Source organism: Peromyscus maniculatus, chromosome 6 (assembly GCF_049852395.1).
Source record: "Peromyscus maniculatus bairdii isolate BWxNUB_F1_BW_parent chromosome 6, HU_Pman_BW_mat_3.1, whole genome shotgun sequence".
In the NCBI taxonomy this organism is placed as follows: Eukaryota; Metazoa; Chordata; class Mammalia; order Rodentia; family Cricetidae; genus Peromyscus; species Peromyscus maniculatus.
Genome location: NC_134857.1, coordinates 98,432,792 through 98,446,985, shown reverse-complemented (window position 1 = coordinate 98,446,985; position 14,194 = coordinate 98,432,792). Strand labels below are relative to the sequence as shown.

Genomic DNA, 14,194 nt, shown 5'->3' with positions numbered 1-14,194 from the left:
TCCCCATCACTTCACCCCAAAATAGCAATTATTTGCAGTCATTTATTCCTGTAACACTACCATGTTTCTATGGACCTAGAGTTTGTATAGTTTGTGGTTGCTGTTGTGGAATAAACACAGAATATATTTGGTTTATAATTAAATTTGTTTACACACAGAAATTTATAAATTGCCCTCAACTTGATTACACCCACACCAAAGAAATACTGCCAAAAGATTTTATAGAGCCTATATTGTTAAAGAATTCTAGTATGATTATGAGGCCCTCTGCCTCCTTCAGAGTAAGAACTCCTTCTGCAGTTTTCTCATCACACAGATGCACAAAGGTATCTGGAGTAGGTCAAGTCATCATACTGCAGATGCAAAAACAGAAAAGAGTTGAAGAGAAATTGAAACAAAGGACCACACATCAGAAGCTGGCTTCCTGCTCCTCATGCAGGCTTAGGTAGGTGTGAATTATTCCCTTTCCAAATTACACACCTGTGTGTGAACGAAGAGGCAGAGCATACAGATTCTGTCAATAACAGAAGACTAGAGAGTTGATATTTTTAAAAATCATCTCTAAGTTACAGGAAAAACAATTCTAAAAATGTTCTTTTTCTGTTCAGTTTGCTTTCCTAACCTTTGCTTAATTTGGTAGAGAAATATTGATTTGTATTTCTTTAAAGGTCAAAAATCAATCATTGTTTATCAATCAAAATGCAAAATCATTTGCATCATGTTCCATTTGAGCTAAATCTCATGTCAATAGTTTAGTCATGGGAAAAAAAAGAATATTTTGCCCTTTACATACTTTTTTACAATTATTCACAGAGCTGATGTTTTCTTCTGCAACTTTGTAACAACTCAAAAGGTGGCTACATTTACACATAAAAAGTCTTTCTCTGTTCTGCCAGCCAGCTCCCAATAATGATATGAAGACTTCTTAATAATTATGAAAGCTATGTCTATAGCTTAGACTTGTTCCTAACTTGCTCTTATTACTTAAATTAACCCATTTATCTTAATCTAAATTCTATCATGTAGTATTACCTCTCTTCCATCTTGTACCTCCTATATGCTCTCAGTTTCTCCTGATAACTCCTGTCCCTGTATTCCTCCTCCTCTTCCTTTCTCTCTCCAGAAATGGCACCTATCCCTCCTGAGTAGTAGTTGTCTATTCAGCCCTTTATTAAACCATTCACAGCAATATATCTTCACACAGTATACAAATATCCCACAATATTTAAGTAAACCCCATTTGACATAATAAATACAGGACTTAATAAAACTGTTCATTGTAAAAAAGATGAACGAAGAGCCCTTATATGTAGTACTCATCATAGTATTTGTATCTACTATTTGATTATGAAATACAGTTTTTATGAAATTAAATAGAATGACACATCCTTTTTAAGTTTTCTTCATTCACTTCCAATGAATTTATAGGCACTCCTTGTTTGTAATCAATTCTTTATTAGGTTGGACTTACAAGGAGCCCACATGTGTGTACACTTGATTTTTATTGAATTTCTGATGACTTCTGTATAGCAAGGAGGACAATATAATTCTTACAAATAAATACTCTATGAATATAATTCTTACAAATAAATACTCTATGAATATAATTCTTACAAATAAATACTCTATGAAGTATAAGCTTGTCAAAGCCAAGTAAGAGTAGAAATTCATTCACATATTCATTCATATTCTCTCTTCTCCCTCCCTCCATCCGTCTCTAGCTACCTGTCTATCTTTCTTTCTTTCTTTCTTTCTTTCTTTCTTTCTTTCTTTCTTTCTTTCTTTCTTTCTTTCTTTCTATCTATCTATCTTTCTATCTATCTATATCTGTGTCTGTCTCCCCCCACTCTCTCTCTTTCTCTCTGTCTGCTTCTCTCTCCCTCTCCACCATTTGCCCCCTCCCTCTTCTTTCCTCCTTCCATTCCTCTTTCTCTCTAACTCTTCGTTCTCCTCTCACTTTTCTTTACATCTCTCTGCCTCTATATCCTTGTCACATTTATGTCCAGATCCATGACAAACTACTGCTAACAAATCATTTTGTTTAGGAATGTCCATTCAGCTCATGTACATACTGTATGGGTCTTCATTTGCTGTGATGCATTTTGAGCAAGCTTATCCTGGCTTAATGACAAAGCAATGTGCTCCCCAAAGAAATATGGAGAGGAATCCAAGTGAATCTCCTCCATCAACTAAGGATTTTCCCAGGTTGTAGAGATTATTCCTTGCAGTGGTCAGGTAAGCCTAATGCAGTTTTTAATTTGGTAAGAAAAGAAATTAAATCCAAGAATTTATTGCATCAACTCACAACCTCAAATTGTTTCCATTTTCTTATTCCCAGGGGTCTTTCCTCAGAATTAACCTGTCAGAAAGCAGGAAGGGAATAACACTGATTTATTACTAAAGGCAAAGAGTGACTTAAGCGTGAGGGATATTATGGGAAAGGCTCTAAAGGGAAAGAGCACATTGTGTTTAAGTTGACACAACCAGAGAGGTAAGTCATTAACTAAAAGTCCGACATAGACAGACATTTAATTTAGTCTTCTAGCCAACTAGTCCCTCAAGATTATAAAATCTTACTGTAACCTCCCAATAAGCTGATCATTTAAATGATACATGAGAATTGACTTGCTAGTTCACTTCAAACAGAAGACCCCAGAGAGCATAAAGATGTCCCAGAGAATCAGTCATTTACAAAGGATTTATAAAAGAGAATGCCAGGACCAAAGTTTATGTGACAAATGACAAAAGGCCACCTTTCATTGCATTAAACATATTCTGTGCAAATAACAAAGTAGCTTTCAATCTATAAGCTCACATAATCTAATTATATTCTTAATGTTGTTAAAGAATATTATTCCATTTCAGGGTTTTTTGAAAATTCCCTAACCTCTATCACTCAAAGAATAGTATGAAGTACTGCTGAAATATATTTCTAGGCATAAAGATCAAAGTGAGTTCCAAGGGAAATTATCAGTTAAGGAATATAGCCTTTTTTTCCTAATAGGGTCTCCACGCTACACTTCAATGTAAAGTTAATGAACAAATTCTATTTCTAGATCATCCAATTTAGATATTTTTGGTCTAAGTTATTTTAATAACCTGCTGGGATTACAACTAATTTGACATATGGTTTTATAAACTTTCATTTTTATAGCCAAGTTTTGTATAAAGATACTGATTTCAAACAACACATTTGTAACACACACACACACACACACACACACACACACACACACACACGTTGAGTATCAACACAAACCAAGGATTTCAATTATTTTACGAGCTTCTGGCTTTGTAGTAGGAGAGAAAAAAAATAATGCAAGTGTATCTGTTACATACCTCAGTAGCAAACTGCTGCAGCCCACCAATATTAATTGGTCCCTCTTCTGCAGCATGCAAGTTGCATCCTCCCACACAGAGGTCAGAGGTTGGACAAACCATTCCACAAGTAAGACCGAGAGGATTGTCAGAAAAAATCAGCTTGGCTGCACCATAGTAGTTCTACAGAGATAAAATAAAAAACAAAATTTGTATTGTGGCATCATGTACCTGAAATACCCAATCGTGGTGTTTTAATTCTTCTGGTAAGGAACTGCATTAAAGCTCAAGATATTGAGATGTAATGAGATGTATATGCTGCAACACTGTTCATCACCAGAAATACCAGTCACACAGGGAATTTTATACATGTGTATTCATAAAAGAGTAGTTGTTCAGCCTCAGAAATTTATCATTTAAAAAACATTGTTTACAATACTTGATAGTGATATCTTTCTTTATGTTTTTAACCAAGGTAATTTAGGAACACTGTTAAACACGCTTCATATATATATATATATCACTCTTAAGACAATAGCAAAAACAAAAGTTATATTCGAAAAGCTTCCATATGGCTAAATATAAAACAATTAGAATTGTTCCACTCAGTACTGTTTCAAAACACTCTGGTGATTAATTTTCTTCAGTTGTATCCTCTAAGCAAAGACTCAGATAGGCACTTAATACAGGGACTCCTGAACTAGACCTCAACCACTTCATCACCTCACTCATTCCCCCACATTTAAAGTTGGTTTGTAAAATAGCTTATAATATTTCTTATTGTCAATCATTTTGTAACATAATTTGTTCAAGAATTAAATAATCTGAATTATGAACTAAAATTTAAAAAGAAATAATTTTTAAAAAATTCTGTAAACTAGGACAGTCAAGAAGAGCCAAAGGAGACATAACACATAAACAAAATATAGTGTCTTGAAGGGAGTCCTGCAAAAGACAAAGGACATCAGGACAAGGAAATTCAAATAACGTGGAGATTTTCATTAGGATGAAATTAATATTGGGTTTTATGCTCATAATAAATGTGATATTCTTGCGTGCATGTGCACACACACACACACACACACACACACACACACACACACACTGGATAGGGGAGCTATGTGCAGATCCAGGTCATTCCTCTTGTGGTAGTGTCAGTTTTGCTGTTTAGTATCTTTAGTATTTCCCCAGCATTTTGGCAATCCTTGATTCCTTCTGATCTTCACTAATACCTCACAATGGAACATGTCCAGAACTCACTCAAAAATATTCTAGACACATTAACAGACAAAAAAAAAATACATAGCAATTAAGTAAAAATGGTAAAATAAAGAAACAGGTCATCAGTAAGTTGAAGAGAAAAGAACAACTAAACTAATGTTGATAGCAATTTAAGGAAAGAGAAGGAAAAATAGTCAAAATGATTAAAATTATCACCACAATGCATAGATCACTCTATTATAAAGGAAAATTTATCATTTAGAACCAAATGAAACAAAATAAGTTAATTTATGGTTTTAACAGCATTCATGATGGCTTAAAAATATTTGCCTAATTTCATGTCTCCTCAGAAAAGCTGTGTCTAATACATAAAAAGGGTTAATCAATATATATTTTCTAGACATATAGTATTAATATTTTATGAAATTCAGATCATAACTAAGGAACACAGGAATAAAAATCAAGTAACTGGCTGACCAATATCAACTAGGAGATGAGTAGTTAAGACAGGATTCATTCTAAAGTGACAAAATGTCATCTCAGTGCAACAATTTCGGTAGAACACAGTTCTTAATTTATACATGCAACACACACACACACACACACACACACACACACACACACACACGCACGCACGCGCGCGCGCGCACACACACACACCTTATTGGACATTGTATAAAACACCATCCCCTATGTTCACCATGTTTGAGTTCCACTGGGTGATTTTGGCGCGTAGCTTCTTTGGTAATGGTCTTTTTTTTTTTTTTTTTTTTTCCCGGTTTTTCGAGACAGGGTTTCTCTGTGTAGCTTTGTGCCTTTCCTGGAGCTCACTTGGTAGCCCAGGCTGGCCTCGAACTCACAGAGATCCGCCTGGCTCTGCCTCCCGAGTGCTGGGATTAAAGGCGTGCGCCACCAACGCCCGGCCGGTAATGGTCTTTTTATCAGGAAATTTCATTAAAATAGAATAGGCAATTGTTTCTCAGCCATGACAGTTGAACCGCGGCATAAAGAGGAAATGGAAAATAGATAGAATTTTATGAAAATAAAAACCTCAGGGCTTAAAAGGACATACAAGTAAGATAAAAGACACAAAATATTGAAGACCATTGTAAGACATCTATATCTAGAGTATATTAAAATGATAGCTCATGGTGGGAGAGAATTACAACCAAAGCATTCAAAATTGCTGTGGGTAAATATTTGAATTAGCTAACAGTAGGCACTGGAGTTATGACTTGACAATTTGGCTAGTTCTTGATGTAGGAAAAGATATTCAGAAGACACATTTGAAAGTTGTGCTTGCGCTAGATTGTGGAGAACCCTGGCTGCCAATCTACAGGTGTAGATTTTTAATTTAAGTTTTTAAATTAAGGAGATTTGTTTTGTTTTTGTTTTTTGAGACAGGGTCTCTCTAATAGTACTGGCTGTCCTGGAACTCCATATGTAGACCATTCTGGTTTTGAACTCACAGAGATCTACCTGCATCTGCCTCTTGAGTGCTGGGATTAAAGGTGTGCAACACCATGTTCAGCTTAATTGAAACATTTTAATGGAAGGATTCAAGTGCTAAAAGACTGAGAAAGAAGATTACTATACAGATGTCATGAAAATTCTCAGAGAGATGATGTGTCAGGGAGATCACAGAACCAGCCTAGGAAAAGGAAAGTATGTATTAGAGAATCAGGAAGAGGTTTCTTAAATGGATGGTGCATTAGCAGGGTGGTGGTGATGCATTTAGCCCCAGCACTCTGAAGGAAGAGGCAAGTGGATCTCTGAGTTCAGGGTTAGCCTGATCTACAGAAGGAGAATTTCAGGACAACCAGAGCTACGCAGAAAAATCCTGTCTTGAAAAACAAAACAAACAAAGATAAAAGGGGTGGTACACAAGCTGAAACATGAAGTCACCTTGCAAGTTACCTTCTTGGGAAACTCTCAAGATGCCCAGGTCCCTCCAGTGTTTGTGGATCTGAGTATTCATAGCAGAGCCACTCAGAATCCTTTCAAGAATGGGATACTTTTTCTTAGTCCATTCTTGAATTTCAAATGGCCAAAAGACAATTAGTCATCAGGGAGATGTAAATCAAAATGACTCTGAAATACCATCTTACACCGGTCAGAATGGCTAAGATCAAAAACACTGATGACAGCTTATTTTGGAAAGGATGTGAGCAAGGGGGACACTCCACTGTTGGTGGGAGTGCAAACTGGTACACCCGCTTTGGAAATCAGTATGGTAGTTTCTCAGAAAATTGGCAATTAATCTACCTTGAGACCCAGCTCTACCACTCTTAGGCATATACCCAAGGATTGTTCATTCATATCACAAGGACACATGCTCAATTATGTTCATAGCAGCATTATCCATAATAGCCAGTACCTGGAAACAACCAAGATGCAGCCAAACACCAGGCAGAGCTCCAGGAGTCCAGTCAAAGAGAGAGAAGAGGGATTCTATGAGAAGTGCATCAGGATCATGATGGGGAAACCTGCAGAGATGACCAAACCAAACTAATAGAAACTCACAAAAGTTGGATCAATGGCTATGGAGCCTGCATGGGTCTGGACTAGGCCCTCTGCATGGCAGGACAGTTATGTAAATTGATCCACCTGGGGAGCCCCGGTCAGTAGGATCAGAATCCATCCTTGCCTAGGGCATGAGCAGGCTTTTTGGAACCCACTACCTGTGATGGGAGACCTCATGCAGCCTAGAGGCAGGGGGAAATGCTTGGACTTGCCTCTACTGGATGTGCCTCCACCTGGGAGGCCTTGCCTTCTTGTGGGGGGGGGGAGTAGGGAGTGGGTTGGGAGGGGGAGGCTAGAGGGCAGGAAGAGGGAAAAGGGGCATCTTTGATTGGTCTGCAAAATGAATGAATTTTTTTCTTAATTAAAAAAAAAGAAAAGAACAAAACACCTTCTAAACTCTTTCCAGAAAGCCACAGGATCAATATCAATTCTGTCACTTCAGCAAGGGAGATAATTCTAAAGTCCTCTTTCTACACAAGAGATTTGCCTCTTGAACCTTTCAAAGGTAAAAACTAGAAATTTTAAATGGAAAAGGTACTTCATAGACACCCAGGTAGGCTTCTACTTGAAGGTAAACTTATACCATCAGTTATAACATTTCAGTGTTGGTATCCCCATGTAGAGAAAAACGAAAAGGGCTGTGTTAGGAGGGATGCATGAAAACGTATTCTCTTTAGGTCCAGTAATTATACATATATATATATATATATATATATATATATATATATATATACACACACACACACACACACACACACACACACACACACACACACACACACTGAGAACTTGATTATTTTGATGCTTTTTGTTGCTGTTACTAGTTTTTTGTTTGGTTTGGTTTGGTTGTTGTTTTTTGATTTCTGTGTTTTGCTTTTATTTTGTTTTTTTTTTTTTTTATAATGTGTATTCTGTAGAGCCCAAGAAGGCTGGCTCCTTCTATGATAAAAACTCTGAGTGAAACATAATAGCTGTTTTCAAATCAACCCCAAAGTTTACCACTGTGTCTCTCTCTGTTTTTTTTTTTTTTTCAGGTATAAAGTATCAATTTGTACCCAAGCATTTTAATGGCACATTCTTCAGCATAACATGTGCCATTTAGTTAATTTTAAGACAATTGTAACTTGAATATCTGAGTTTTCACTTTAAAATTATAGTTTGAAATTACATTGGTGCCATTCCTCTACAATTTAATGATTTTAAAATTCATTATCACAAACTGCAAAGCTTGTCAAACCTGCTCTCCTGTCATATGGTATAACTAATTTAACAAATAGTCCTACCATATTCAGGCCTTCCTATCACTACAAGATTATCAATACAGCTGGTGGATTTATTTTAAAGTGTTCTTCCATTTTCCAATGACAGTTTTCACAGATGGAAGCATCATTCCAAGATAAACTCCAATCTGTTGCATTTAAAAAAATACTTGTTCTAAACCTTAGTAAGTTTGCATGTGTGAGAAGGGAGGCTTTAGCTATCTAAGAATGAATGCATGGATGCACATTAACTGAATAAGAAATGGCTTTAGTAGTGCGTGCTGGAGACGGGGGTACCAGGGTAACTTTGTATGAAGCTGTCCTTATCCCTCAAGGTTTAGCCTGTGGGGCTCAGACATTTGGCAAAGCAGTTGAGGCATATATTATGCACAGAACATACAAAAAGCCCTGGCTCCGGAACCAATATGGTAAGAGCACATAGAGATCCTACATTCAGAGCCAGGTGTGGCGGTACATGACTGCAATTCCAGCTGCTGGGAGGCTGAGGCAGGATTGTGAGTGGAAAGCCAGAATGGGGTATCTACTGAAATCTTGTTAAACATAAAGAAGGAAAACCTTGCTCTCATGCTATGCTCTTGTAGGGTCAAAGGGTTGAATCGGATACGACAGTCCTATCTTCATAGATATGCTAAATTTTGGTAAATTTTATACAATATAACTAGATATTTGAGGAACACACATTTAGTAAAGTGTTCTGAGTTAAATCTAAAGTGTAAAGAACTTAACATGCTATTCTTGTGGAATTTTGTTTTCCATCCATGAGTTGTTAACAAACACAAACACACACACACACACACACACACACACACACACACACACACACACACACAATTATTCATACACAAAAACAAACGCTGTCTCTGTCTACTCTGCAAGACTCCCGAAAGTTGTTTGCATCCTTCTCCCGATTCTCAGGTAATAGTATATACTTCTGGTGTCTTTGATGTAGTTGAAGACTAGATAGTTATAATTTTCCTTAGTTATGATAAAAGATAAGTTAGATATAAAACCTTAGACTCACAAATATAGGAGAGATAGGATATCTTCTTTGATTTTGCCAAATACAAATAGACTAGATATTATAAATAATCTAGATATTGTAACTGTAATTTCTTGCTAGATAACTGTTTTGTCATATGTAATTTTACTATATGAAAGTTAATATCTTCCTTTTAAAAGAAAAAGAAAAGGGGACGTGCTGTGAATATCACTCTGTATAAATAAAATGCTGATTGGCCAGTAGCCAGGCAGGATGTATAGGCAGGACAAGCAGAGAAGAGAATTCTGGGAAGTGGAAGGCTGAGGCAGAGAAACACTGCCAGCCGCCGCCATGACAAGCAGCATGTGAAGATACCGGTAAGCCACGAGCCATGTGACAAGGTATAGATTTATATAAATGGACTAAATATAAGAGTAAGAGCTAGACAATGATAGGCCTGAGCTAATGGCCAAGCAGTGTAAATAATATAAGCATCTGTATGTTTATTTTATAAGTGGGTTAAGGGACTGCCGGGGCTTGGCAGGACCTGGAGAGAAGACTTCAGCTACACATATACATATTTACACATGGGCACATATACACACAGTTATGCAAACACAGTTATACATAATTACACACAAACACAGTTACAAATACACATATACATACACATAGTTACACACACGGGGATAGATATTTAGATACTCCTGGATTTGAGTGCTACCACACTAGGGCCTTTTCATTGGGAAATGTGTAATAATGTATATAATCATCTGTAGTAGAATATTATTTTAACTATATAAAAACATGTGTTACATTCATTTACGCTGTGGAATATTACTTTAACTGTACAGCTGTGTAACTTTTGTTTACGCTGCATTTGTTTCGTTATGTAAAGATGTATTGCATTGGTTTCATCTTGCCTGCCTAAGGCAACCTGATTGTTGTAATAAAAAGGAAAACAGCCAGTAGCTAGTCGGGAAAAGGATATGCAGGACTGACAGGACAGAAAGAATAAATATAAAGAGAAATCTAGGCTTGAGAAGAGAAGAAAGATGAGAGAAGAAAGAAGAGAGAACAAGGGAGATGTCCCTGGCAAGAAGCCAGACAGCCACCAGCCAGTAGACAGGAGAAGCACAGAAAGTAATATATACAGAAGGAAAGAAAAGCAAAAATCCCCAGGGCAGAAGGTAAATAAAGAGAAGCAGGTTAATTTAAGTTAACAGAGGTAGCCAGAAAGAGCACAGTGTCATGATTTGGGAGCTGGTTGGTGGCCCAAAAGAAAAAAGTCTGGCACAATCATCAGGGTTAGGACTTGATAAATAAAGAAGAAAATATGATTATTAGGATTATAGTGTATCTTTTTAAAACTTGGCATATATACAGTGCTGTTATTAAGTGAATTTAATAGACTTGAGCCATCTTCCCCTTCTCCTTAAGGAGTTTTTCTCCTCCAAACCTTCTGTAAATGTTAATTCTATAAATTAAATATTTTATTACCTATAAAAGGAAACACATGTGAGGAAAAGAACAAGAAAGTAAAAAGAAAAGTTGTCAAGAGTAGGAATAAAAAACATTCCTTTAAAAGTCATATGAAGTGGCATGAACATATGTAAATTGGTACAAAATATTTTATATAGAGTATCTAATGAAGTCACTTCTGTTCCTCACATTTCTTGCCTCTTGACTCCTTTTCTGAACTTAATGGGCTTTATAACTTATAATTCCCCCATGAAGTAGTGGAGCCAACTCAATAGACTTGTAGAAGCAACCAATTCAACCATTATTTGATGTGTGAGCAATTTCCTCTAACGCAGGTGAGATGATGAAGAACCAGCATGGATGCTATGCCTTCCCTTTACTTGAACAGAACAATACTTTCATTCATACCCAAATCCATCTTTGTGCATGTGCATGTGTGTGAGTAAGTGTGAGTTCATGTGTTCTGGAACACACTTGTATGCATGTGTGTAAAGGAGAGGTCAGTCATGACTGTTCATGCTCAGGTGTTAGCTACTGTGATTTTTAAGCCAAAGTCTCACAAAGACCAGGAGCTTGGGAATATGACTGTCTCCAACTCCCCAGAACAGGACTGCAAGCCTGTGTGCTACCTGTGATACATAATTTGAGGATCAAATCCAGGACCTCATGCTTCTTATTCAGTAAGAATCTTATGAGCTCAGCTACATTGCCAGCCCAGACTGACCTTTTCCCACTTTAAAATCAATGTATAGAGAATGTTTCTTTGCAAAATATCTATATTATTTTCTAATCACAGCGTGATATTCTATGACAGCCTTTAGATAATTACATTTGTAAATATTTATTTATGACGCTCCTTTATTTTTCTGATATGGGTCCTCTTTTGTATTATTTTGTCAATGTTCTGAATGATATATTTTCCACTTAAATATAAGTTAATAAATATAACACTAAGAACAAGTATGGACTGCTATTTATTTTTAATGTAGATTATATCCTTTACTATAAAAATAAAAAATAATCAAGTACTTCAGAATTTTTAATTGCCAACTAACATAAATAATGACAGTATATACGATAAAAAGTGAAATCTACTTTATACAGAACATTAATTAAAAAAAATACACTCTATAAGACATTTAGAAAAATACATATATGTATGTATCTCCATGGGTGAAAAACATGAAAAGGCAAACAGCATGACTGGTTTATTTTATATATACATTGATTTGTAAACCATTTGATCATAATTCATTATATAAATTACCTCAAAGAGATAGAGTGACTTTCTACATCAAAATACCAGCACCAATATAAATATAAAATGAAAATATAAGAGTTTATAATGATTATGGTTAAGAAACAAAAATGGTACAATTCACCAAGTGTAATTTACAGATATTTTACAACTAGCAAGCATTAAAAAATATCAATGATCAATATTGTACACCCTACTAGTGAGTTACAATGCTCTCACATGAGAAATTAATGAAAGGAGAAAATTGATATTAATGAATCTTCCTTTCATAATTTACATTTAAAAGTGAATTTTCCACTAATTATTACCTGACAATTTTAATTATCTCTCTTGGTTCTTCTTTAAGATTAGTTTTATTTTACATGTGTGTATGTGTTCATGTATGTGTGCAAGCGTGAGGGCATGCGTGTGTGTGTGTGTGTGTGTGTGTGTGTGTGAATGTTTGCATGCTAGCTACTTTTCTGTCAACTTGATACTAGCTAAAGTCATATGAGAGAAGGGAGCCTCAATTAAGAAAATGCCTCCATAATATTGGGCTGTAGGCCAGTCTGTAGGGCATTTTCATAATTAGTGATTGATAGGAGAAGGTGCAGCTCATTGTGGGTGGGGTCACTCCTGGGCTAGAGGTCCTAGGTTCTATAAGAAAGCACACTGTACAAACCATGAGGAGCAAGCCGGTAAGAAGCACTCATCCATGGCCTCTATATCAACTCCTGCCTCTAGACTCCTGCCTTGCTTGAATTCCTGTCCTGACTTCCTTCAATGATGAACAGTGACATAGAAATATAAGCCACATTAATGCTTTCTGCCCTAAGTTGCTTTTGGTCATGGTAATTCATAACACCAATAGTAACCCTAACTAAGACAACCTGCAAGAATATATGGTGCATTGTGATGGCCAGTGCCTGAAGGCATTGGATCTTCAGACTTATAGGCTATCTAACTAAGTTCAATACAGTAGCAACAGGTGTTCTTAACCACTGAGGTCTATCTGGTCCATTCTCTGTTTCTTAAGACTGGGTCTATAGTTTATACTGGCTTTTAATTCATTAAAATCATCTTGTCTCAGACTCTCTAGTGCTAGAATTAAGCCATGTGTTACAATGTTGGCTATACAAATTTGTTTTCACAAAACTATTTTTCATTTTAATGAATTAAATCATACGTCATGTTAAAGGTAACCTGAATTATACCTCAAATATAATTATTTTCCTGTAAAAACATGCAAACACACATATTAAAATTGTAATTGTCATCTACCATGTTGAAGTAGAAGCTCTGGATATGTTACTGTACATCAAATAATGGAGGATATCACCGAAAACAGAAAACTTACCATGTTACTGATTATTCCATTTTACAATTAATTCAAAATACACCTGATACCAAAACTGGGCAGATAAAAGAAAAATAAATTTGAACTTTTATTGTCACTGTTGCTTTTTGTTTGTTTAAATTTTTTAATAAAATTCATATAAATTATTTTGTTATTCTTCAATAAAAAATGTTAATGGCAAAATTATCTGCTAAATATAAGAAAATGCTCAACTAATCTCACCCCAAGTAATCTAATCTGAGCCAATATTTAGAACAAGAATGGCAGTGCCTGCTCATGTACATCATGTGAAGTGCATACACACATATGTAGCATGTATGTAGATGTGTTCATGTATTCAGTGGGTATCATGAGATATCAGTGTTCTAAATACTATGTCTGATACTTTAATCATCAAGTATAACACATACCTGGTTATTTAAGGAATTATAACTAGACTGTAATTTCACACCACTATTTTCTTCTATGTTTAAAAAATGTCAGACTATTTTTGAGGGCTGGCTCTTTATTGCCAAGAATATGAGATATTTCTTAAGTGACAGTATGCTGTGATATGTACGACAGTGTGTTATTATACAGTGGGTACAAATAGATTTCTCAAAAATGTTCTCCTTCCCAAGCACATTAATTTAAACCTACCACTGCTTTCAAAAATATAATTAGTATTGATTGTAATAATTTACTTAAAATTTTTCAATTTATCAAAGTAGTTTTTTTAAAAAACTAAACCCAAATATATTTAACATGAAGTTCATTGTATAATATATTTTATCCAACAGTTCAGATGCAAACAGTAC

The 14,194-nt window shown here is 35.6% G+C and overlaps 1 protein-coding gene across 1 annotated transcript in view; it reads right to left on the bottom strand.

The window, feature by feature from the left end:
- Positions 1 to 14,194, bottom strand: part of Dpyd (dihydropyrimidine dehydrogenase) — an 837,903-nt gene that overhangs the window by 625,573 nt on the left and 198,136 nt on the right. Inside the window, exon 5 of the mRNA XM_006977841.4 lies at positions 3,340 to 3,501. Coding sequence (XP_006977903.2) covers positions 3,340 to 3,501 — 162 coding nt within the window. The remainder of the gene's footprint in view (positions 1 to 3,339; positions 3,502 to 14,194) is intronic.